The 24,054-nt window shown below is 39.7% G+C and overlaps 1 protein-coding gene across 6 annotated transcripts in view; it reads left to right on the top strand.

The window, feature by feature from the left end:
• PLCB4 (phospholipase C beta 4) overlaps nucleotides 1-24,054 on the top strand; it is a 187,242-nt gene that overhangs the window by 119,610 nt on the left and 43,578 nt on the right. For 4 of the 6 annotated variants that reach the window (XM_017834555.1, XM_017834551.1, XM_017834553.1 and 1 more), the window contains 15 exons: nucleotides 1,936-2,017; nucleotides 3,098-3,198; nucleotides 3,828-3,885; nucleotides 8,244-8,352; nucleotides 11,327-11,537; nucleotides 12,149-12,242; nucleotides 12,461-12,540; nucleotides 12,985-13,069; nucleotides 15,596-15,686; nucleotides 16,812-16,904; nucleotides 18,076-18,176; nucleotides 19,890-19,925; nucleotides 22,530-22,671; nucleotides 23,301-23,385; nucleotides 23,601-23,725. In XM_017834555.1, coding sequence (XP_017690044.1) covers nucleotides 1,936-2,017; nucleotides 3,098-3,198; nucleotides 3,828-3,885; nucleotides 8,244-8,352; nucleotides 11,327-11,537; nucleotides 12,149-12,242; nucleotides 12,461-12,540; nucleotides 12,985-13,069; nucleotides 15,596-15,686; nucleotides 16,812-16,904; nucleotides 18,076-18,176; nucleotides 19,890-19,925; nucleotides 22,530-22,671; nucleotides 23,301-23,385; nucleotides 23,601-23,725 — 1,493 coding nt within the window. The remainder of the gene's footprint in view (nucleotides 1-1,935; nucleotides 2,018-3,097; nucleotides 3,199-3,827; nucleotides 3,886-8,243; nucleotides 8,353-11,326; nucleotides 11,538-12,148; nucleotides 12,243-12,460; nucleotides 12,541-12,984; nucleotides 13,070-15,595; nucleotides 15,687-16,811; nucleotides 16,905-18,075; nucleotides 18,177-19,889; nucleotides 19,926-22,529; nucleotides 22,672-23,300; nucleotides 23,386-23,600; nucleotides 23,726-24,054) is intronic. The other 2 variants (XM_017834556.1, XM_017834554.1) reach the window with 1 other exon arrangement.

The following is a 24,054-nucleotide window of genomic DNA, read 5'->3' as shown; positions in this document are numbered from 1 at the left end:
CATTGACATGTCACCCAAAACCCTGTAGGACATGAGGAGTAAACACCTGTAGATGTACAACAAGATGAATCTGCTCAGATTAAGTCTCTTCTGATAGAGGGCAAAGCAGATTTATTTCCTACAGCCTTAGCAAAATGAAAGCATCACGCTGTATTTTTACAATCTTTTTTGATTCATGCAATCTTTTCTACACTGCTGCTCTCATTGCAAATTATTGCTATGTTTGCTGTCATCTTTTATGAAATAAAAAAGTAGTTTGGCATCAAAAATAAGTTCCCTGCAGCCATGGAATCTTGGCACACAGCTTCTGATTAATTACTTACACCAATATTACATGCTTTACAGGACATTTATTACTGGAGCTGGATTCATTAGAGCAGACATAGAATTTTTTATAGGGCTGGAAATAGGTTGTGAATTGTAGAGCTGACATTACTCTGTTTTAGAATTAGCAGAAAAATAGATGCCTGAGTTTTTTTTTGAAAAACAAGTGCCTAGAGTTAAACTCTGTCTACATTTTAGTGAAAATATCTTGGTACTTATCAGCTTTGGAAAATCAAATAACAAACTTAGATGCCTAAATAGGCACATAGAGATCTAACCGTTGTAAGAACCCAGTAAGAAAAAAAATTGGCTAAGATTTGTTAAAATACTATTTTATCAATTAGATCTTTCACTTCCTGGTCCTAATTTTTTTTTAGTATGAAAATATTTACATAGGCAGTTCAGAGTGTTTTGGAGGGTGAAGCAACTGTGAATTGCTATGGCAACAAATAACAGCAACAGTTTCTTTCCCACCTCTCTCCATGTGAAATTATTTCTTATGCGTGAGATTAACTAAAAGTCTCAGCAAATGTTTGTCTCGCTTGATGATAAAGAGCAACATATTCTTATCAGCAGCCAGGGAGTCTTTCCCAATGTACAGTTTTTATTAGCATTACAAATAGATTTTGGAGACAGAATGGAGTTTTTCTCTCCAGGCTGAGACACTAAAATCAAGGGGTTGTGGGACATGTCATTGTAGCTTAGACCCTAAACAGAAGCCAGGAGAGCTGTCAAGTTTGGATCTACATTTCCAAAGTCAGAGGTTATTCAAACTCATCTCAAATGGAAACAGAAATAGGCCAAAGGCTTCCACATTAGTCACACCAAACAGCTACACTCTGGGGGATTTATGACATTCCAAGAGAAACTGGTCTGTCAGTTGGATACGTGGTGAAATCACCTCTGCTTTCAGGAAGGAGTAGGATGGTAATCAGTTTGGTGGAAATATTTCAGCTGAGATCTGCCCAGAGGATTTGTGTGGAGTATGACTAGAACAGGATATTCTCAATGGCTGCAAGGTGAGGGAGCTTCCAGAGGGAGGAGTGGGCACTGCAGCTGGAAAGGGATTTGGCATGCAGCTGGAGTTTCTTGACACCAACCACTCCTTGAGAAGGACAGAGGAAGGAAGCTGCCATTGGGAACGGTCCACACCTATCTTATGTGTGACCTGTAAGGCACAGGTCAGTGCCTGGAACAGAGGGGAGGTCACCACAACCAGGAGTAGCTGGAGACATGAGTCCCCTCACTTGTAGAATGTTCTGCTGTTTAAACACAGTCATTTACCTAGGCACACAGTTTAAAAGAGCAAACAGAAGAGTGCTTTGCATGGCTCTGTGTCCCAGCATATTGGAAAAACCCCCTCTTTTGTTCTTTTTGCAGTTCATTATTTTGATGTATTTTCTAATGGCTGGCTTGCAGGCAGAGCAGGGCTGCTCTGTGAAGCTTAGAGCACTTCTTCAACTGCACGAGTACTTGGAAGATACTTATGTTCATCAGCTGAAGCCAGAGCAAAATGTTGGCAGTAAAAGCAAGAGAGGGAGAACCGATTGTTTAAAAAGTGACTAACATTTCTCTTTTATTTTTTTTTCTCTCCACTGTTTTTTGTTTTAGCATTACCAGAACCTTTGCATCAGGTAAAACGGAAAAAGTCATCTTTCAGGCACTTAAGGAATTAGGTCTTCCCAGCGGAAAGGTACTTAGTGGTTTTGAATAACTGTTTTTGTATACTAATAAACTGATGACTCAATCACGTTTGTAGCTGTAATCTAAGTCATTTGCATCACAAAAAAACCATGCTTGTTGTTCATGAATAACTTAATAATCACTGTAGGTTGTTTACTAAAGCCAAAATGTAGTTAAAATCTGTATGACACAGTGGTCCTTAAACCTCTTAAATGAGGCTTCCCTTATTTTCTGTCACAGATTACCTTTTGTTCATTTATACAAATAATATGAGCACAAAATATGCATGTAATGTCTTTTTTGTTGAATTTTTTGGACTCCTGCTGCTCTTTGCTCCTGTCCTTTGGAGAGCTGCTCTCCGGCTCTGCCCCGCTCACAGCAGGAGCCCCTGCCAGCTCCAAGGGGTGATGGCTGGTGATGGTTGCAGGTAGTTTTTTTGGCTTTACACCCTCCCCAGTCTCCCTTCTTTCATTTTGGAGACCCCAGCCCTTCTTGGCTGACTGCTGTAACCACCTGGTGAGGCTGCAATCTCCAGCCAGGGAGATGGGGTGTAGAACAACATGAATCCCTGGCACCTGAGATGAGATTTTTCCTCACTCCTACAGTTCTTATCTTGTCCAGAGGAGGACATGACACTGAATATGTTATCCATGCATTTCATTCCTCATGGAAGTTTTACATGCCCCCTGTATGAGAACTGCCCAGCTTTTTAAAACCATTGCACCAAACCTGGGACTTCTTCTCAATGTTCCTTGGCTTCAGTATAAGTATCCTGAAATTTGTACAATATTTTGAACGTTTTGGTTTTTTTTTTTTTACTCCTCAGAAATAAAACAGACTGTTTTCCATCCCTGTGCTTATGTAGAATTAATGTTACTGTGAGGTTAGAATACAAGCACATCAAACAGATTTATGATAAAGATGAATTAAGAACTGCTTTCAGAAAGTACAGAAGAGACTGGGTAAATCTATACCAGGTAAAGAGATTAAACGAGTTCTCGGTTGCTTTTTCCGATATGAGATATTCTCTTGGGAAAAGAGCAGATAAGCTCTCTTTTCTGGATAAATGTACCTTTGCATTTTGTTGCAGAATGATGAAATCGAGCCTGCAGCATTTACTTACGAGAAATTTTATGAGCTCACCCAAAAGATTTGTCCCCGAACTGACATAGAGGACCTCTTTAAGAAGATGTAAGTTCAAATTTAATTTAATCTTGCTTTAAAGACGTTTTGCTGTATTTTTAGTCCATATCTAATAGTGACAGAACACTGTAAAATTTACCTAACCTTGAATTCTAGTAGCATCAACAGTACTTTAAGACAAGCTCAAGTCTATGTTTTTCCCCTTCCTTCCCTCTCAGACTGTTAATGTAAAAGTTCACTCTGTATTTCAGAGCAACTTTTACATGAGTTAGAGGAAGCACCTGGAACTTTTTTTTTTTTGCATTGGCTTTACTAACTACTGTAATTTTTAACTTGCTCCTTTAGGTGATTAACACAGTATGTGAACTAATTAAATTAAATAAGAAATTTGAAGTTTAAAAAGTTTCCTCGCTCAATTTATTCTCAGCTGGAGGACTTACATGTTGTTTTATGAAGTAAAGTTTGTTAAGTTATAGGAATATATATGTTATGGGAGTTATACTGTGCCAAGCTTAGACTGTTAGTATGTTTTATGTGACTGTTCAGTTTGAGATTAGAGAGCTACTTCAAGTAGAAAAGTAGGTGGTTTTAAAAGTATCAACAATGTCAACATGTAAATCATACCTACTGTAGCATCGTGTATAAAAACTTACATTCTCTAATAAATTTCTTTTCAGCAATGGAGACAAAACTGATTATTTAACGGTAGACCAATTAGTGAGCTTTCTAAATGAAGTAAGCTTTTTCATACATTAACTACCATACAAGTCTGTCTGCAGTGGCTTGCTTCTTCCAATCTTTCCATTGCATGAATCCTGCCATTGTTTGCTGTGCTTTTGATCCGCTGATCTTTCCATTTTGGTAACATCCAGGTGCAAAAATCAGCTCCAGCCTTGTATGTTGTCCTGCTTTCTACATGTTGGCTTTGCAGTTTGCATCTGTTGATTACTTGCTGGTGTGTTATGTTGTGTGTTATGTATGTTTTATACATTTTATGCTGTTAAACGTTGGATGCAGTTTCAACTAAAATACACCCAGTGTTTTATTACAAGCAATTATTTTTACCTGTAGGCCCCAGCTAAATATATCTGCTGTCTTTCTCATTAAAGAAAAACTGAAGTGGGCTTTTTATAAACAGCGGTTTGATTCTTCTCAACAGTAGTATTTTAATCTTGTACAAATCTAAGAGCTAAGAGGATATTTTAAGGGTTTGTATATGATTTTTAAAATGCTATGTGTGCAGAATAAGAGGAAATATTTTTATTGCCGTGTTTCCAGAATACACTTTTTGGCAGAAGTATTTAGTATTTCTTAAAAGCATCGTGAGTGTGTGAAGTAGTTCAATAAACAGAGTGGGGTTGGGTTTTTTTTCTGTTCCTAAAGCACATAAGTTATAGAAGGCTGACTCATTCAGAATTGCAGAGATAAACGCACTGTGTGGCTTTGACAAGAACACACACATGGAAAAGAGGCACATTCTACTTGGTTTTGTACCAGTAGCTTCTTGTCATCTGGAACATGGAAAGCTGCTGACCTCACTATGTGATGTTTTTGGGTGCATTACCAAAAAATCTTCAATCTAACATTGTTTTACTAGTCACAAATCAATGTTGTATATATTTATATATTGGATACTACCATGGGATGATTCAAGCAGTGAGTTCCCCATATATGACATTTAGAAGATAATTTTATTTTTCATAGGGAATGTGTGCCTTACTCTTCACTAGCACTAAACTTGAATTACTTGTAGAAGGAGTATTCAAAAGAAAAGACAGTGAGAAGATAAACAGCTTCAGCACCAATGGTTACACACTTGGGCCTTTAGTTCATATCTATTAGCAAATTTGAGCTCATGCCTAATCTTATTGCTCTGAGACATTCTTTTGCCTCCAGTAACTGATTAAAAAGTTAAAATTGAGTTGTGCTCTAAGTTTTGTGTGGTTTGAACAGTTCTTTTTATGGAATTAGAAGCCTTATTTTATAGTAAGTATTGGAGAAAGAGGCATCTTGCTGACTGCCTTCCTATCGACACGATATGTTTTGCCTTTGGAAATATAGTTGGCGACCAGAGCTGGGAAAAATCAGCCAAATGTTTTTTACAGAGTAGGAGATTCATTCTGATGACTGAACCCAATGCCTTTGCTCTGTGCTGGAGGTCTTTTGGTCTCCAGATAGAGTTTAAACTTTCAGTCATGATTTGAAAGGCACGAAATGACCCACAACCTCCCTCCTGAAGTGATTGTTTCTGTCCCCTTGACAGCTGGCCAACACTGCAATTAGCAGTGGTGTTTAATGCTGGAAAATATAAAAAGATTATTATCATTGCATAGGAGAGGGGAGTTACTTGGCAGAGAAATTCTTCATGAGACTCTTTAACTTAAATTATTCTGAAGTAACCTCCAAGGCATGCTGCAGAAGCTCCAAGTGTTATGGGTTTTTAAGGGAGCATGAGGATATGTTACTGGATATGAGAGGAGAGTGAGTGGCTTTCCTGGAGTTTTTCCAAAATGCTGTTGTCTGACAGCTGATTTAATTGTGTGTCAGTATTAAAGCTTCTGGGAAGTTTTTAGAAATTTAATTATTGGCAGGCACTGAGTATTATGTCTAGGTCTTCTACTTTCAAAGTTAAATTTTGAAAAAATAAAAGGTAGTAGAAAAGTAACTGAATTTGACTACTATTGAGATTTGTTCCTGACCTTCTTTTACAGCAATAAAATAATAATAAGACAAGTAACAGCCAAAATAGAAATTCAGTATTCTGACCAGGACTAATCCCTTCTTCTGGGAGGAAGGTGTGGGGAGATCCTTTCCTATCCCCTCTTTCCCACTTCCTTGCTCTTCCTCTCTCTCTGTCTTCCACTGGCTTGCTCTTCCTCCCTCCTTCCCATCTGCTCTTTCTATCTCCCTGTTTTTCATCTCCACAAAAGGACTCCCTTCTCACCACTGCACAGGGCAAATTCAAGGGGCAAAATTGGTTTCAGCACATTATTAACTGCTTTGTGTCTCAGTTTGTACCCACTCCAAAGGGAGGCTGGAGGCCAGGCTGGGGAGGATCTTTCTCTCTTTGCAGAACCATACAGGAATTCTTGCTTTTTAGTCAGTTCACCCTCATATGGTTAAAGAATGTATAGTGTAAGGGTGTCCTGTCCAGTGTGGTAACTAGAACAATCAAATACAACACTGTTGGACACACACAGTTAGTCCTGGGGCATGTTGTCTTTCTAGATAAACCTTCATGCTTTTAACTTTGGTTACAAATATGCTGTGCCACCAAACCCAGAGGTACAGAATGTTTCCTCAAGGGATACTAGCAAACATTCTTACTTTGTTTTTTTTTTTTTTAAGTAAATCTTTATCACTTGTCAATTTTACTTTATTTTTTAAGCTAAGTGAACGTAAAGATATCGCTCTTGTTCAGGTGGAAAATTGATAATGAACCATTTTCATGGCTACTAGAAGACTATTTTGCTCTTAGCTCCTTCTGATAACTCTGAGACTCTTTCTCGAACGGAGATTTTTTGCTTTGTCCCATTTAATTTCTTCTGATTTTTTATGACTAACTGTAGAAGAAAGAGGGAGGGGAAGAGCATTTTTCTTAAGAACCTTCCTGTTATTTCTTACAATTTTTGGAAATGGTGCATTGTCACTAATGGTATAAAACTTGTCACTTGTCACAAGTAGACCGAACTGTTGCATGCCAGTGTTGTGTTGCTGTTGTGTGCTGCTTAGCCAGTTATGTCCTGCATCCCTCTGCTCCCATATCATATTCCATCTGAGTTTTCCTTAGTTATCCCAACACTGATCTGTACTGAATGAACCTGCTGTGTTTTAGATGCTGCAGACTGCCAGTAGCAGTACTTGAGAGATCCCTCCTTAAGTGCATGACTGAATTGGCATTGGTTGTAATTTCTTGGAGTTAACGAAGCACCAGTGTTGCAAGAAAAGAGACAAAATGCTTATTTTTGATTGGATATTCTTTTTCCTCATGAAAAAAACCCATCAAAAATTTACACATAAGGAATTACAGCAAATGCTGGTAGTGCTGTGTGAGCCATATCAGTACCATCCTGCCCACTCCAAATTATTGACCCAATCTGGGGGCGACCTGTTACGTTTCTGAATTCTGCTTAAACTAAATCTTGAAAACTGTGCACCTACTGGGGTAAAATAAGTCATACTTATTTCTTTGTTTTATTGCATCTGCTTACATACCACTACTCCGTTCAGTTCTGGTTTTGATTTTCTTTTAATGGAGAATCAGGCGCACAGTGTGCAGCTCTAATCCAGCATGGAGAAAAGGCAAAGTTACATAGCACACTTCTGAGGGAAAACATAAAAACTCTGAGTTTTATTAGAGTATTAGAAATCACTGCTAAATTGTATCTAAATGTTACATATATTATTAAATCCTAATATTTTAAATTACTGTGAATTGAAGAGATGATGCTGTGAAATTCTTTTGCATATTTCTTCTAAGAACCTGTGCTGGTTTTTGAATAGTTAAAACCACAATGTTTCCACAATTCACAAGTAATGATCAGTACTTATTTCTAAACTGAGATTTAAAATTCTTCATTTAAAATATAACTTTATTTTACTTTTACTTGTTGCTTTAGCTGTAGGTAATGTGTAAGACATGCATTTTTGCAGAGGTGATTACAGTGCCATCAGTCAAGTCTGTCAGTTTACAAGTCCTACAAAAAAGATTAGAGAGAGAATTTACAAAGAAGAGAGATTTAGCTATTTATTTTTCAACATTTCATTTGCACGTGTGCCACATGCAGTCATTATTTTGATGAACAAGCAAGAGTAAGACCAGTTATATGATGGCACTGGAGTGGTTTTTTTTTAAATATTTTTGTGATTAAACTGCCCAGGTTTCTTATGAAAGATAAGCTTCATTTTCTACCTAAAGCTGAAATTACTACAGTTAAATTACAGTTAAAACAGTCTGTAAGTTTTAGGGCTGCTTTTTTTTTTTTCTTTTTAAATATCCACTTCTTTCTTTCTCATCTGCAGTAATGAAATGCTCTTGGATGATAGCCATGCACTATATTATTTTGCTGAATTCTGTTGTTTTCTAACCTTAGCACCAACGAGATCCTCGGCTCAATGAAATTTTATTTCCCTTTTATGACACAAAAAGAGCAATGCAGATAATTGAGACATACGAGCCAGATGAAGACTTGAAGAGAAAAGGTAAATGGAGAAGGGAATTCAGTATTCACTGGGTTTAGGCATTTGGGGAATTTGTTCTGAAGCATCCAGGCTTTTAAAAGGGAGCTTTACAGTCTTTGTGGTCTGGGGGCAAAGCACTTGTGTGGTACCCAGTGAACTAGATCAGGAAAAATATCTCCCCCTCAAAATCAGTGCTTTTTTTTTTTTTTAGGACTGTTTCCCTGATCCAGGTTAGAGTGTGGCTGCAAAGGCAGCCATGCTGATACAAAATGTGAGAGGCTGGGAACGAGTAAATGCAGAAAAGGGCAACCTGCGTGTGGCTGTGGCCAAGCTCTGAGAGAGACTGCAAAGCTGTACAGATATTGTGTAAAAACAAAGAATAAAGAAAAATTGCCATGTGCACTCTTGGATGTGCATCTACCTTCTTGTAATGTAACCTCTATAGTGCTTGAGGGCAGCAGCCTGGCTTAAAACAGGGTGTTTTATGTGGGTGAGTTTAAAAATGTTCTCTCCGAGCAAGATTTCAGGAAGTGTCTGCAAGCCATTCTTGGACTGCTCATGTCCTGACTGCTGGGAGTGTTGGAGGTGTCAGTGGCTGAACTTAGTTCCTAGTTCTTACCCATTTTGCTGGAGCAGCTGTGCTGGGATCAGCTGCAGAAATTAGAAATGTTGCTTTCCCCATCTGTCCTCCCTGCCCTTTTTGCTGGAAGTTGCTGTCGTCGTAGCAAGCAGAGAGGAGACTGCAGCTTTGCAAAGCCCGTAGGCATCCTAACAGGATTCCTCTGTCACCAGACAGTTAGGGGAATATATCAAGGTAGCACTGGAGAAGCTTTTAGCCATCCACTCGTGCTTCCACTGCTGCTGCAGGGTGTGCAAAGCAGAGAACAGAAGGAGGCAATGTCTAAACCTGCCTCAGTTAAGCCTGGCTCAGCACTGAGCCCTGTTGGGTTCCCTGTGTGCCTTCATGTTGCTTCATGGTCACAGATCTTGGCACAGGCCTATAAGCTTAGGGAATGCCTCTGCAGCTGGATTCGTAGCTTTCCCCACTCCTTATAGTCCTTCAGTCCTTTTAACTAAACTTTTAGGGGAAGAGACACTGTGTTGTGCACCGGATTAATAGATTCCTCTTTTGGTTCTGTGAAAAGATGGACTTTGCAGGAATCACCTGGGACAGAGGAGATATTTCTCTTGTCTAGAGAACATTTATGCATGTTATGAAGATTTTCCACTCACAAGCTTGTTTCTCTTCCTCTCTACATGAAGTAGAGTGCTTCAAGTATTAATTACTTGATATTAGTCAGCTTTATCCTTTTTTATTTATAATTTTTAAGGACACTCATCTTTGATTCTTATTGGTGCCAGTGTATTTTACACATTTTCCACAATGAGGAAACACAGCTGCCACTTGTTCAGGATGGAAGATACAAAAACATATTTTATGAGGGTGGAAATTAATCTGAAACTAGAAAAGAAAATAATTCAATCTTGGCTATTTATTTAGCTTCATTCTTTGATTTTTCTTTCTAACAGGTTTTTAATAAATGTGGTAAACCTCCTGCAGGGGTAGGGTTATGGAGAGTAGCAAGAGAACAGCAGCAGTGTCCTCTCACAGTGTTCCTCCAGGGATCATATTCACTGATGCAGATTTTATCCCAGAACACAACAGAGCTCTGTTAAGCTGCTGAAGTCTCAGCTATAGTTTGTCTAGAACAGCTGTCCAGACGTGACATTTTTGCACAAGATGATCCACTAGAAATATGTATCATCTAAGATTTGCTGTGCTGCTGCTTTTAAGTTCTTGGTGACAACAAAATAAAACCATTCTTCAAGTTGAAAATTCCCTTTTGCCCCCCTTTCCCCCCCCGCCTTTTCCCATACTCAGAATCAGCTGAGAGGATTTGAATAAGACATCCCAGAACAGTTCACCTCTGGCTGACTCCAAGCACAGAAAATGTAAGCTCCAGTAGAGGGTTTTTTCAGGAAGTTAGGCGTAGAATGAAAACTTGGATCACTCCATTTCTCTATAAGAGAAAAGTAGTCTTAAAGAAAATAAAATAGGACTGCTGCAGCCTGTCCCTTGACAATAGCTGAGTGTTCATAAATGATTTCAGGGAAAGCAGTCTCCAAACTAGTGCCAGACAACCATTCTCTGCAGCAGCTCTTTGTGAGTAATCCCTTCTTCCCTACCTCATATCGTTTTTCAGACTCTTGGCCACTTCAAAACTGATACTGCTGTACTGATTATTTGGCTTCATTAAAAATTATCCCTTACCTTACATTTTTTTTATACTTTATTGAAGCACAGAACAGCAGAGAAATAAGAGAAAGGTGTTATGGGTTCTGTCCTCTGTGTTACTAGGTGTGCCATGTTGGTTGTAGAAATGGATTGCTTTTCAGTTATGAAGGTATAAACTTGTATTTCCAACAGTAACCTTGAAGGTATCTTAGATTTTCCTGATGTTTTGCAAATGAACCTGTGCAGACATTTTCAGGTACACATCCACACGTTTTTGTCAGTGGAGAACAGTCTCTGCACATGCTACAAGCTGATAAGCAGTGATGTAGCACAGTCAGGGCAGGACTAACCATGAAGGAGGGGAGGAAAGTGCTGTAGAAGGCTGGTACATGCAAGCTCAGGATTTCTGATTTAGAAAGTCCCAGAGACCAAAACTGTTGGGAGTTCTCTGAGGAAATGTCACTACTCGTTTGCTTTCTTCACATCCTCTTGGTGCCTTAGGTCTGCTAATGGTGAGTGCTGGACCTCAGCTTTTGAGCTGTTGAGCACCTGATTTTTTCTTCTGTTTTCTGGGAACAGAATGGCACATTTTGTACCAGGGTGAGCTTGGAGTGGTGGAAGGGGAGAGCTTCTGTCTGCTTGCAGACAGCCTATGTAAACACAATTTTTGTGCTAGGATTCCTGCTCTGTGGGACAGTTTGATTCCTATCCACTCTGAATATCTGGGAATAATTTACCATGCCTTCTTCTTCCTTCTAGGTGTCATATCCAGCGACGGGTTTTGCAGATACTTGATGTCAGATGAAAATGCCCCGGTTTTCTTAGACCGTTTGGAATTATATCAAGAGATGGACCATCCTTTGGCTCATTATTTCATCAGTTCCTCTCACAATACCTATTTAACAGGCAGGCAGTTTGGTGGCAAGTCTTCAGTGGAGATGTACAGACAAGTGCTTTTGGCTGGATGCAGGTTGGAAGCAGGACATAACAGCCTTTAATCTTTGTGAATCTGATACTATAAACCTACATAATATACCTTGGTGATGATATATTGTATAATTGAGTGTATAAATATGTTAGTGTGGTAAATGAAAACACACATATTTATTTAAGACTCTTATTTTTCTCATGAAAAACCTTGAAAAGCAGTGCAATGTAGAAATTGATACAAGGAGAGAGTTTGTGAGAAAGGAAATAGAAGTTAGATCTCAAAATGACAACTGAAGAATTTCAGAGGGCTTTCTGCTTTATAATTAAGAAGTTTATTTGTAAATGAGAATCAGTTTATGATATCCTGCATAATTTCTTGACATGCTAACCTGAGAATCAGAAGAGTGTTCTAGTGCTGAAGACATTGTTGTCCAGATGTAAATACATTGACCCACAGGTGCTGTAAGGTAGAATATCCAGACTCATATAAGGAGTCTGAAATTACATGTGTGCAGCTTAGAAAGGATTATGTAATGCCTAGAACTGCTTTGTAACTTACTGCTCTGACCATCATTATTTAGGATCTGTCCTGAGTAGCTCACCTGGAATGAAACACTAAGGAAGCTGACATCATTTTTCTTGGATTTCTAGGTGTGTGGAGCTGGACTGTTGGGATGGCAAAGGTGAAGACCAGGAACCAATAATAACACATGGAAAAGCAATGTGTACAGACATTCTTTTCAAGGTAAGTGCCTGACCTCTACACCTGGCAGTGAGCCCCAGAAGAACCCATGGACAAGAATCCGTGCAGGGCACCCTCCTCTCCTCAGCAGTGAGGTGCTGCTCCCATGTGACAGACTGAGATTGCACAGGCACAGTTCTTGTCCCCAGATCTTAGGGCTCATTTCTGACCTGCATCACACACCCCTCTTCTAATTTGAATCCTGTTATTTCATTTTTTAGGATGTAATTCAAGCCATTAAGGAAACAGCATTTGTTACATCAGAGTACCCTGTCATTCTTTCATTTGAAAATCACTGCAGGTATGTAGTGCCTGTTTTTAATTTTAAAATGGTACAACGTCTGAGAGAGGTGATACAGTTTAAAATACTGTAATTTGAATGTACTTGAAAACTTTGTAGGCTATTGCAGGTATACTGAATTTCACTTGCTAATATACTATCTTCATATGGTTTAATAATGGCAATATTTTTATCTGTGATAAAGCTGTGAAATGTATTTGGATGTTCCATTAGCTGTGTGAGATTGAGTTATTCTACTTTTTTGGTCTTTAAATTCATCTTTGTCAGATAATAGACTTTTATTGACAGCATAATTATACAGTAAAGTAATACTTCTCAGTGGAGACAAAGTGGGCAGTATATAATTTGGGATGTCTGCATTACTTAGTATTATTCTATTGTGCCAAGTAATAGTGATTTTTTTTTTTTTTATATTTAAAAATTAACCAGCACACTCTTTTCCAGCAAATACCAACAATACAAGATGTCAAAATACTGTGAAGATCTTTTTGGAGATCTCCTGTTGAAGCAACCTCTAGAAACACATCCAGTATGTTACATTCTACCAGTCTGGTGGTTTTTTATATTGGTTGTATTTAAAAGGGATGACAAACTGAGATCATATCACCTGTAGTGCTGTTCACTACCAGTCCTGTGCTTTCAAAAACGACTAGTGATTTTGGATGTCTATGCTTTTTGGTACCAACTTGTCTTTTGTCTGATTTGTTTAATCTCTTCTGTACAGGGCTCTGGCGAGCAGCCTGGGGAAACCCATCCCCTTGATGTGGGACGTAATATCAGCACCTACATAAAATACACCACACACATTGTATCTGCAGGTCATACATAACTTGGAAACTGCCAGTCACTGATGAAAACCAATTCATTATAAATTGCATGGTCTCGGCTGAAGAAAGCTCTTCCTTCAGCTGCACATTGCATGTTTCATGCTCCAGATCAAGTCCTGCAGTCTAGGTGGCCCCCACTACTGCCTTAAGAATTAAATTAAGCACCAGGAGTTTCCTGCAGTCTCATTTGCACTGTCAAGTGCGCTGTAATCTGCATGCACTTCACTCTCCTGCATGGCAGGAGATAATAGCAGACACTCCTTCACAAACACAACATTTGAGACTTTAATAGCTTGTTACCCAGAGCTTGCAACTCCTCCTCCAGACCTTCCTTACTCTCCTTACAACGAGCTTACTATGTGCCAGCAGTCACCCCAAACCTGCAGATGCTCCTTAGTGCCACAGCAAAGAGCACTCTGCCTTACCTTTCAGCTCCTGCCCGTGTGACCCCAGCGAAGGGGGCTCCTGGCATTAGCACTGCTAGAGCTGTGCTTTTCGTGGCTTCCCTTGCACGTTGCAGGGGCAGCAGCACACAAGGCTTGGTGAATATCAGGTTGTTGCCCTGAAAAAGTGCATCCCAGAGAACTAAATGTGCAGCGTTCCACTGCAGTGTACGCAGCACTTTGCCATGTTCCTCACAAACAGCAGCTTCCAGCAGCAACCATGGAAGCCTAAAAGAGAGCTGGCCAAAGGCTGCTACGCTTCTACCTCAGGGCCCAGTATTTAGCCTCAGCTGCCTGTGCTCTGTAGCACTGCTGAGCCTTCTGCATTTTGTGTCCTTTCCTCCTCTTGGCTGAATTCAGTGCCCAGCTGCTCACAAAGCAGACATTGCAGAGGTGGCAGGAGGAGCCTGGAACGTGCACTTTAGGAGTGCTTGGGCTCTGGTAACCTCGGCTGGTCGACTGAGGAGGGCAGGCTTAAGAGAGACACGACACTGGTTGAAGCGGATTTGGTTTTAAGTAAAAGCAAATATTTGTCCAAGTGGGCATCCAACTGTGCCCTTGCTTGGGGATGCAGACTGGCATCTTGGAAGCCCAGGGATAAGTGAGCTCTGCAGCACTGACATCTAGTGGAATTACAGCCCCAGCGCTCTCGAGAACAAATGTGTTTTCTCTTCATCCAACATACTGAAACTCCCATGCCTGAGCTTGCCTGGTGGGTGTGGAGAATCATTACCCTCCTGCAGGGAGGTTTGCACCCATTCTCCTGGAACTGGGTTGATTTTGGTTTTTTTGCTGGGTTGTTATTTGTCACCTCTGCTACTTTTATTTGGTTTCAAGCTGTGGTGGTTTGCTCTTTTGTTTCTTCATCTAGAATGCTGCTTCTGTGTAGCTCAGATTTGGATTTGAAGATAAAAATATCTAAATAATTCTTCTAAGACTTTTTACTAGTCCTGGAAATACCTTCTACTCCTGTATCATTTATGGTTCACTGAAAACCCCAGTCCATTATACGAGCAACCCCTTGCATAGTATTCTTAGCAAGCCTGAGGTGGAGAGGTTGCTAAATACTATACAGAAATCACTGGTTTTTAACCTCAGTGTTGTGAGAGGGCTTAAATTAGAGGATTTTGTACTTTTTCTCTTTTCTCAATAATGTATTTTCTTCTTTCCCAACCTGGAACAAACCTTTTAGTAGTATTTCCTTGTGTATGTGAAACTTGCCCCTTACCTTTCACAAAGATGTGCCCCTGTGACCATACTGGCAAAACTAGTCCTCGTTACCTGGCTAAGGACTGGGTAGTTTTCCATTCACCAGTGCCAGTCCTTTTCCACTCTGTGTGTGTGGGCTCCCTCACTTGCATTATTACATCCTGAAGGGATGGTAAAAGGTGACTTACTTGGAGGTCAAATGATAACGGGCTAAACTGTGACTGTGTGTGAACCAAGGGAGGGAGGGAAAGTAGGAAGTGCTCTGATGAGGAGTTGCAGGTCACGTCCATGCCCCCTGCTAAGCTGGAGAGAGGGGAAAATGTTTTGACCAGTGAAGCTGAGAGTGGCACAGGCTGGAGACCAGCAGGATTTACCTGAGCACAGCTTTCCCATGGGATGGGGAAGAAGCAGAGGAGACCATAGAACTACAGTCACACTAGATCCTGGGGTTGTGCCTGAGGTGGCACTGCTTGTTCACTGCCCCTTACTATTTCTGTCCTAAAGTCAAAATCCCAAATAGTGATACAGAGGAGCCAAATAGCTGTTATTAAACCTTTTCTTTAAATTGTTTTACAGCTTGATCCAGGTAAAGCCTTACCATCTCCTAATGACCTCAAAAGAAAGATTCTCATAAAGAATAAAAGGCTGAAACCTGAAGTAGAAAAAAGTAAGTAAAGCTTGTCAAATATTAAATAAACAAAAGTCCAGCTCGCTACAAAAAGACTTTGTTACTAAAGTTTCCAAATTGCTTGTACTTTAGTGTTGGAAGAATATGAATTATATGTAAATGACATTTTGTTTGCCCTTGTGTTTCATACGAGTGCCAGAGTCTGGGCCTTGATATCAGCATGCAGCAAAGGCATAGATAGACCTGGGAATGTAATCCTGGGACTTTTATCAGGCTGCTGGTGGAGCTAAAATATAGCACAGATAGAATCTCTTGTAAATTCTGCCTGCACTGGCATGTTTGCATTGCTGTGTTTTTCCAGGATAAGCATGAAATTAAATGGAATTTCAAATTGCTCTTCTTGCTGTTGTTGCCAGTTCTGATATTTATCTTCTTTCAGTAATAATAATGCTGCTATATTAGTTTCCAGTATGGCTGTAATGATAAACCCTGGTCCTCCTCCATTCAAAGATAAGCATGCAGACCTTGCACTGACTTCAGTCATACGTGGTGTGACATTTCATCCTGTCTAACTCAAATGCACATGGGAATACAATGAAAATCCGAGCACTTTGCCTCCATTTGCATGGATCAAGCCCCGAAGAGACAGCTGTCTGTTTATTCTTTGAAGAAGTAATATGCTTGCTCCAAAGATCTTTGAAGTCTATGGAAATTTAAGAGGAATTTCTTCACAGAAAGGGTGACTAGACACTGGAATGGACTGCCCAGGGAGGTGGTGGACTCACTGTCCCTGGAGGTGTTTAAGGAAAGACTGGAGGTGGCACTTGGTGCCCTGGTCTTGTTGCCATGGTGGTGTTTGGTCATAGGTTGGACTCTGTCTCAGAGGTCTTTTCCAACCTAATTGATTCCGTGATTCCATGAAATATTTCTTAAGTGAGCTTTGGATACAACCTTTACTGACCACTCTTCAGATCTAACAACAGTGTTTGTTTATTGATGCTCTTTACTCCGTAAAATTTTATTACTAACTGAAAACTTAGAGAACTCATTAAACAAAAGTAGCTCTCGGGATTGGAGAATCATTTATGATTGTTCTCTTGTACTTCTTTGTGCTACAAACTGTTCATGCCACGACTAATTTAATTTTATTTCTCATATTAACAGAACAGCTTGATGCTCTGAAAAAGATGATGGAGGCTGGGGAAACTGCTGCTCCTAATATCCTAGAGGATGATAACGAAGAGGAAATAGAAAGCGGTGAGGATTTCATGGAGGAGGGCTCTCAAACATTGCCTGTGGTAAATCAGTAGGGTGGCATGAGCAGTTAGGATGCTCTTTACCCACATGCCTGCAGTCTGTGCCAGCAGCAGTAAGTCTGGGCTCAGTGCAGGACTATTTGTACATACCTCCAGCCTTACTGTCTCATCCCAGGCACGCACCACAGCTGCTCCTGGCTCTGTGGTAGGATCATGAGCTTAGTTGGTGGTACTAGTGGTAATTTTAACTTCCTCTCACTTTTCAGAAGTCATGTTGGAGCACCAACCAAGTAAAATTTTCACTTTGTGTGTGTGAGAGAGAGCCTGGAAAGCTGTGCTCTTTGCTTTGGAATCAGATTCTGGCACTGTGTTTAATACTTGTGTCAGGTTGGATTATTGCATTATACTTTTGAGGGATAGGATTTTTCTTGCCAAGCTTCAGATATCTTCAGTGTAAATGTCCTGCCCTGAACCAATGATATGGAATGTATTTATGGCCAGCACAGAAAAGTAGACATATTTAGGGTATGATCCACCTTGTCTGTTTAAATGTCCACCTTCAGAAGAAGTAGATCATGCATTGCCTGCAAGTGTCTGAACCAAGGTACTTTGACCCATGTCATAGTGAATGTCCCAGCTTTAGCCTACCCCTTGGTCCTCTCATATATTAGATATATATATTTTTTTTCTATTACTTTGCTTTTTTATCTTCTTTGAGTACCCTAGATTCTAATGGAAAATCACCTTAAAAGCAAATGAAAATGATTCCCTAGAGTAGGGGCACACAACGCACACAAGAAGCCTGGACACTACTATTTTCTTTCATCTGTGTTTAAAAAACTCAATCATCATATCTTGTTATTTCCTCAAGGCTGTTGGCTTTTTCTTTTTACACTTTTTCTAAGCAAATTACTGCTTACTTCAACAGTCCAGTAAATAAAATTTGTCTTGCCATGCCGAAGCTCTAAGGATCTTTGGCCTTAGCTGTAATTTGCTACACTTGGAAACAGTTAAATAGCACTTGGAAATCTAATACACTGTATTTTGTTCCTGTTTTTAAAAAATGCCCAAGCCAAACCTGTGTATTCAGCTGTCATTTGTTGCATGTCTGGCACAAAACCAGCAGTTGCTGTGGGGTTTTTCTCCACTGATCATTTTTCTTTTCTGTGCAGCTGACCAGGAAGAAGAAGCTCACCCCGAGTACAAATTTGGAAGTGACCTTACTGTCGATGATTACAGTCAAAAAGAAGCTGTTGCCATCAGTGTCAAAAAGGTGGGATTGCTTCTTATTTGTATTTTTTAGAAAAACTTCCCATGGAGGCAGTTGTAAAAGGCACTCTGTTTTGTGGAAGCATCACAGCACTTGTTGTCAGAAGATTCACACCTGAGATCTTCACCAGATGCCCTTAACCTTTAGGGTTATGAGAACACACAGTTTTGTAGCCCAAAATAGTCCTTGCTTATTAAGGTAGAATATTCATTGAGGAAACAGGATCAGAATGTAGGGAAACAGTGTACAAGTGGGGGATTTGATCAAAAATACTAATTAAAGGCAACAAAAATTAAAGGCAGCAAGAGGTTTCCTGCTCCCACCTCTGATATTTTACTTCACATCTCAGGTGCAGAGCCCTGCTGACAGGTGGAACATCAGATTCCTTTCTCAGTGGTGTTTTTGCAGGGCTGCATTCTGTGTCTTCATTGCAGGGTTTCCCTGTGTCATTTTTTATTGTTCCTTAGGGTAGACTCTCCCTTCCACCTCCAGCAATGAAGGCAAAATAGGACAGGCGTTTCCCAGTGGGGTGGTGGGGCAGTGGGACTATGTCAGACAGCTGATAGACAGGGGAAGAGTTCCCTTTATTCCACTTATACCTGATTTAGTACAGTTTATCAGTCTCTGCTCAGTAACTTGAATATTACTTGATGGTAATTAGATACAGAATATTGGAATTGAAATCTAAGCCTGCTCTGGCACTGAAGGTGTTATTGCTGCTTGCTACAGAAAAAAAGCCCACGTGTGAGTGCTAAGGTACCTTGTCAGATCCTGCTCCTCTGTCATTTAAGTGTTTTGTCCACTTCTTCTCTCCTGCCTGACTACCTTTAGATCTTGCTCCAAACAGAAATAGAGGTATGGATAATCCTTCCTAGCACAGACTGCCCTTGGCAGCATGTCTCCAGCAGAATCAGAGATATCAGACCTGCCTTCTACCTATCTCTTCAGGACTTTGCTTCTTCAGGACTTCTATGAATCCTTCCCCTGAAGTATCATTTAACTTCTTTGCTTTAGGGCAGTTTCACTTGCAAAGTCAGCTGGTCCTTAACTACCTGACTGTTTTGGGGTTTGGGTTTTGGTTGGGGATTTTTTGGTGGTTGTTTTGAGGATTAGTTTTTTGTTTCCAGATTTGTCACTCATCCTCACCATGTCCTTGAGTAACTTTTCTGCTTCTTTGCTGATCAGTGACTTGATCGTTATCCTTTAGGAATTCACATCCACTGCCAAGACAACATTTATCTGTCAAAGTTTCTCAGTAGTGGTAGCTTGTAATTGAAGACAGACAGCAGACAGGCCTTTTCCAAATGTGGACATTTCAAGCACAGTTTACAGCAACCTTAAGTTTGCAGAGCCTGGCAGTTTGCATATCCAGATTGGATGATCTTCTGTGTGGTCTGGGGGTGTTATTCTTTCATTCTTCTCTGAAACTTCCTGTCCCCAACATCTAATGAGGACTCTGTTTTGGGCTTAACTGACTGGCATCCTTCATCCTATTCCTATTGTTAACCAGCTGTTGAGTTTCATATCTTGTGTACCCAAGTTTCAAAGAGACTATAAATTTTTGCAAGTTTATGGGACAGATGAGCCACACAGGAAGGTGTGGAAAAGGGTATACTTTTTGCTAAATTAATTAACTTTTTGAGGATTTTTTCCTTACTGTGAGTATTTCCTATTGCTTTTTCTTTGGGTAATGTATATATATTTTTTTTCCCTTAGGCTGTTGAAGATTCTGAGCAAGAAAACAATAAAAAGGTGACACATAGGATGTTATGTAGTTTATTTTATTGCTTTCTATATAACATGCATATTACTTACCATGCATTCTTAGTGGTTTAACAATTTTACACTCAGTTTTACTGCACCTACACAGTATTTTTGAAAGTGACTCTATCTCCTTTTGTCCCCTAGGGTTTCTTTGACTATACTTTTATACTGGGCTTAGGGCTGTCAGAAAATTTGGGAACAGACAGAAGTGCATGACTTTTGCCTGCTTAGAAGTGTCTGATCTCAGTCTCAAATGTCATGGACGGGGAAACCAGTTCTTTGAATGGTGTTGAGATTTATCATCCCTGCCTCTTTTTTTTTTTCCTCTGCCCTTACCCTGACTGCACTTTGTTTTCCTCTCTCTTTTTCTTCCTTTTGCTTTCCCTGGGGACTTCTACATTTATCTTCTCCCAGGAATCCCTTCTGTAAGACACTCCCCACCTCCTTCCGCTGTCCTTCTCCTCCTCTTCTCTCATTAAAGCTGCTCCTGTTCCTAACCACACTTTGTTTCAGTCTGTGTTGTTTTCTGAGTGGGTTCTGCTTCTTTTCTTGAGGAGTGGTGAGGTGTAAATAACAGGGACATCAACTTTCCCCATTGTTTTCTCTATCCCCTAAAAGGTTCATGTGCTGTTGTAACCATTCCTTTGTTTCTGTAGACTTTAAGAAACATTCTATCCTTACCCCTTTCTTAATTCATAGTTTTAAAGTTGTGAACACTGCAGAGTACAGCCCATTTACTCTAAAAATTATGGGTCTGCAGGCAAGTAAGATAAAATCAATGACCAGTAGACTGTCTTGGAACATTGAGCTGGTGTGTCAGTAATGCAGTCATACAGCTGTGATACCATTGCCAGGGCACTAAGGCATCATAATCCCTTTGACTTCCTTTTCCCTGGAGTTCATCAACCCTGGTGTAGGTGTTAATGGATCAGGATAGTCAAATATGGTCAGTGGTTCTGAGCAGTCAACAAGAGGCATATTGGAGAACCCTGGTTTTTGCAAGATGGGTGGTCACTTCTTCCTGAGTTATTTGCCTCTCGGAAATTAAGACACTGAAAAGGACTAGTTTCATTGAAAACCTTTGGCCTGAATTTGACCTAAACTCTATTAATAAATATTAACCTAGTAATAAAAAAATATGCCTGTTTTCTACTAATAAAGGGATGTACCTTTTGGCATGTTTAGGGAACAGATCTGTGAACCCTCAGTCTGCACATTCCTGAAAAGCAGTTGGATTGAGCCCTGGTGATCAGCATTAAAATATGGTGTCAGTTTGATTTCATGGGCTGCTGGAAGTTTAATTCAGTCTAAAATGCACATACAACAATGTGTACCTGGACTCATTCTGCTAACTCAGCTATTCTGTGCACTCAGAAAATGATGTTCCTCGTGGCTATAATCATCTTATATTGAGGCATAAATGGTTCCACTTCACGTGGTTTTCATTCTTTGAAATGTGTCTGCGCTGTGTGACAGAGGCACAGACCCATAATAATGGCAAGTGGTTTTACATCTTGACTCTCCCATCTCACTGAGTAAATGAGTTACAGTAGTGTAGGTTCTGTGAACTGCATTATTCTCTAATGAGAAAGGGCTTTGCAGTGCTTCCTCTTATTGACTATTTCCTGATAAAATAGGGAAGGAGAACTTTCTGACAAACATGAGCTGCAGTCTGAAAATAAAAAGCTGTACTGCAAGAATTTTTGACTATACTTAGTACTTTCTAGCAGAAGTTCACTGACAGCCTGCAACAGGTTAGATTTTTTGGTAACTGGTTCACTGGTAGGAGAACAACCAAAACTGTATGTAGGAGTTTGCTTAGATTGACAGGGATCTTTTTTCCTTAATTTCAGTGAAAAGAATGTGTTTCAAACTGGCTTACGGAAGAGAAAATGTTGGACAGGTAGATCCAAATAAGAAATGCTTCCTGTTGTGAGTTTCTGGCAGATGAGATACTTGTAGAAAACTTCTGAAGTTCTGGTATAAACAAAGTGCATCTTTATGTGAATGATGGGTTCAGATTTTTATTAGGTGAAGTGAATAGGAATGTGAACTTGGTACAGTGTCTCTTGTTGGTCTTGTGACATTTGTTTGTCCAGTGAAGGTTGTGATCCCTACATTTTGGTCTCCTGTTAGTAAAGATTAGTAGTTAAACCTATTTATGTTCTGATGTTGAGTGCCAAGTATGCATTACACCATCACAGGTGCTATCAGCAAATGTATATTAAATCACAATTTTAGGAATTTATTTGGCAAAAATAGATCATTCTCTCCCAACATTGTTCAGTCTGTTTTAATATTTATCTTTTATCCCAGTGTTATCCTACTAACTTCATGTAATACTTACCTGCTGCTTAGGAGCTTTTCTGTCATCAGTCCTCTTGCATGTGTCCTGTAACACTGAGAGTCTTTGGTGCACATATCAGTAAGAAAAGCCTTAATTTGTGACATTAAATTTCCACTTTTCTTGTATTAATTTGCCCTTTCTTTAACTTTCTGCAGATTTGGGTATAATTTTGTACCACAGTAGAAAATTCCAACGGTAGGGTTTGCACACAGAAATAGTGATTGTTCTTTTTGATGTGTTTTCAGGGTTTAGTAACTGTTGAAGATGAACAAGCGTGGATGGCATCTTACAAATATGTAGGTGCCACAACCAATATACATCCATATTTATCAACAATGGTCAACTATGCTCAACCTGTAAAATTTCAAGGTTTCGATGTAGCAGAAGGTAACATAAAAGGTTGAATGAAATACAAGTGTTTGCTTATCCTAGGTAGTTTTTTAATCTCTACATTTTCCTGAGTTTAGGAATACAGGCATATTTGCTAGTTTAATGACCACCATCGGTATGTTTGTAGATCTGTTGCCTTGAATGTGAAGTTAGCATGTTATTCCATTGGTCATCCACACGGAGTCACTAAATTACTGGGAGAATATGGAGCTGTTGAGGTTGATTCTATTCTATAGGCCTTTCCAACTGAACTGCTTTTTTCAGTTCATCTATCCCTGCAGTAAGGTGAGCATGATTGTCACAGTGGTCAGCACTCAGCTGATACTGCACACCAGGCCATTTATCATGTTGTTTTCCCTTTTCTAGCCACACAGCACAGGCTCTGAATAACAATTTTGTCCTAAACAAAAAAAAGGAAACTTTTGTTGATTTCCCAGGAAGTGAAAGAAAAAAACAAGTCAGAAAACCGTGAAATTTCTCACCAGTATAATTTGATTCTATGAGTAACAGATAATGGGGAAAGAGACCAGAATCTGCTATATCCTGCTTTTATGTATAGTGCATGATCTTGAATTTTGATTTGTCATCACAGAAGTGTTTTAAAATGTCTTGTTTTTCCTTCCCAGAACGTAATATTCATCACAATATGTCCTCTTTCAACGAATCAGTCGGACTAGGGTATTTGAAGACTCATGCCATTGAGTTTGTGAAGTATCCTTTCACTTCCTCACACCACTTCTCTACCAATGCTGCAAATAAACCAGTGTACCTTTGTAGATTTAGTGTTCCATGCCTGTAAAGGAAAAGGGAAAGCAGCTCATGGAAGGAGAAATAGTAAGATTAATACAGGAAATACTGAAGACACCAGAATATGGCTATACATTTCTATGATGTTTTTATTTCATTTTCCTTGATGAATTCCACAGTTATAACAAACGACAAATGAGTCGGATATACCCAAAGGGAGGCCGAGTGGATTCCAGTAATTACATGCCTCAAATTTTCTGGAACGCTGGCTGCCAGATGGTCTCACTGAACTATCAGACCCCAGGTAGGCAGCAACGACCAGTGAACCTCAATCCTAAAGAATGGCTTGGGCAGTAACTCTCAAACAGATGCCATGGATTTGCTTCTGGCATTTTTTGAGGGAACAGACATATGGCTAAATAACACGGTGGAGTGGAATTACGGAAGCGTAAGACAAGGAGCAATAAAAAAAGCCATACACAGAAGGAAAATTCAGCCCCCTTTTATGGAAAAATAACAGAGTACTGCAACTTCTCGCAGAAATGGTTTTTATTAATAAAAAGTATTAATTACAGGAAAAATCAGTGCTTTCACAAAACACAGCTTTGGCACAGTTGGATGCATGTCTGCAAA

The sequence above is a fragment of the Lepidothrix coronata genome, unplaced genomic scaffold (assembly GCF_001604755.1).
Source record: "Lepidothrix coronata isolate B3197 unplaced genomic scaffold, Lepidothrix_coronata-1.0 Scaffold234, whole genome shotgun sequence".
In the NCBI taxonomy this organism is placed as follows: Eukaryota; Metazoa; Chordata; class Aves; order Passeriformes; family Pipridae; genus Lepidothrix; species Lepidothrix coronata.
Note: the sequence above shows the minus strand (reverse complement) of the source record. Positions and strands in the feature narration are given on the sequence as shown.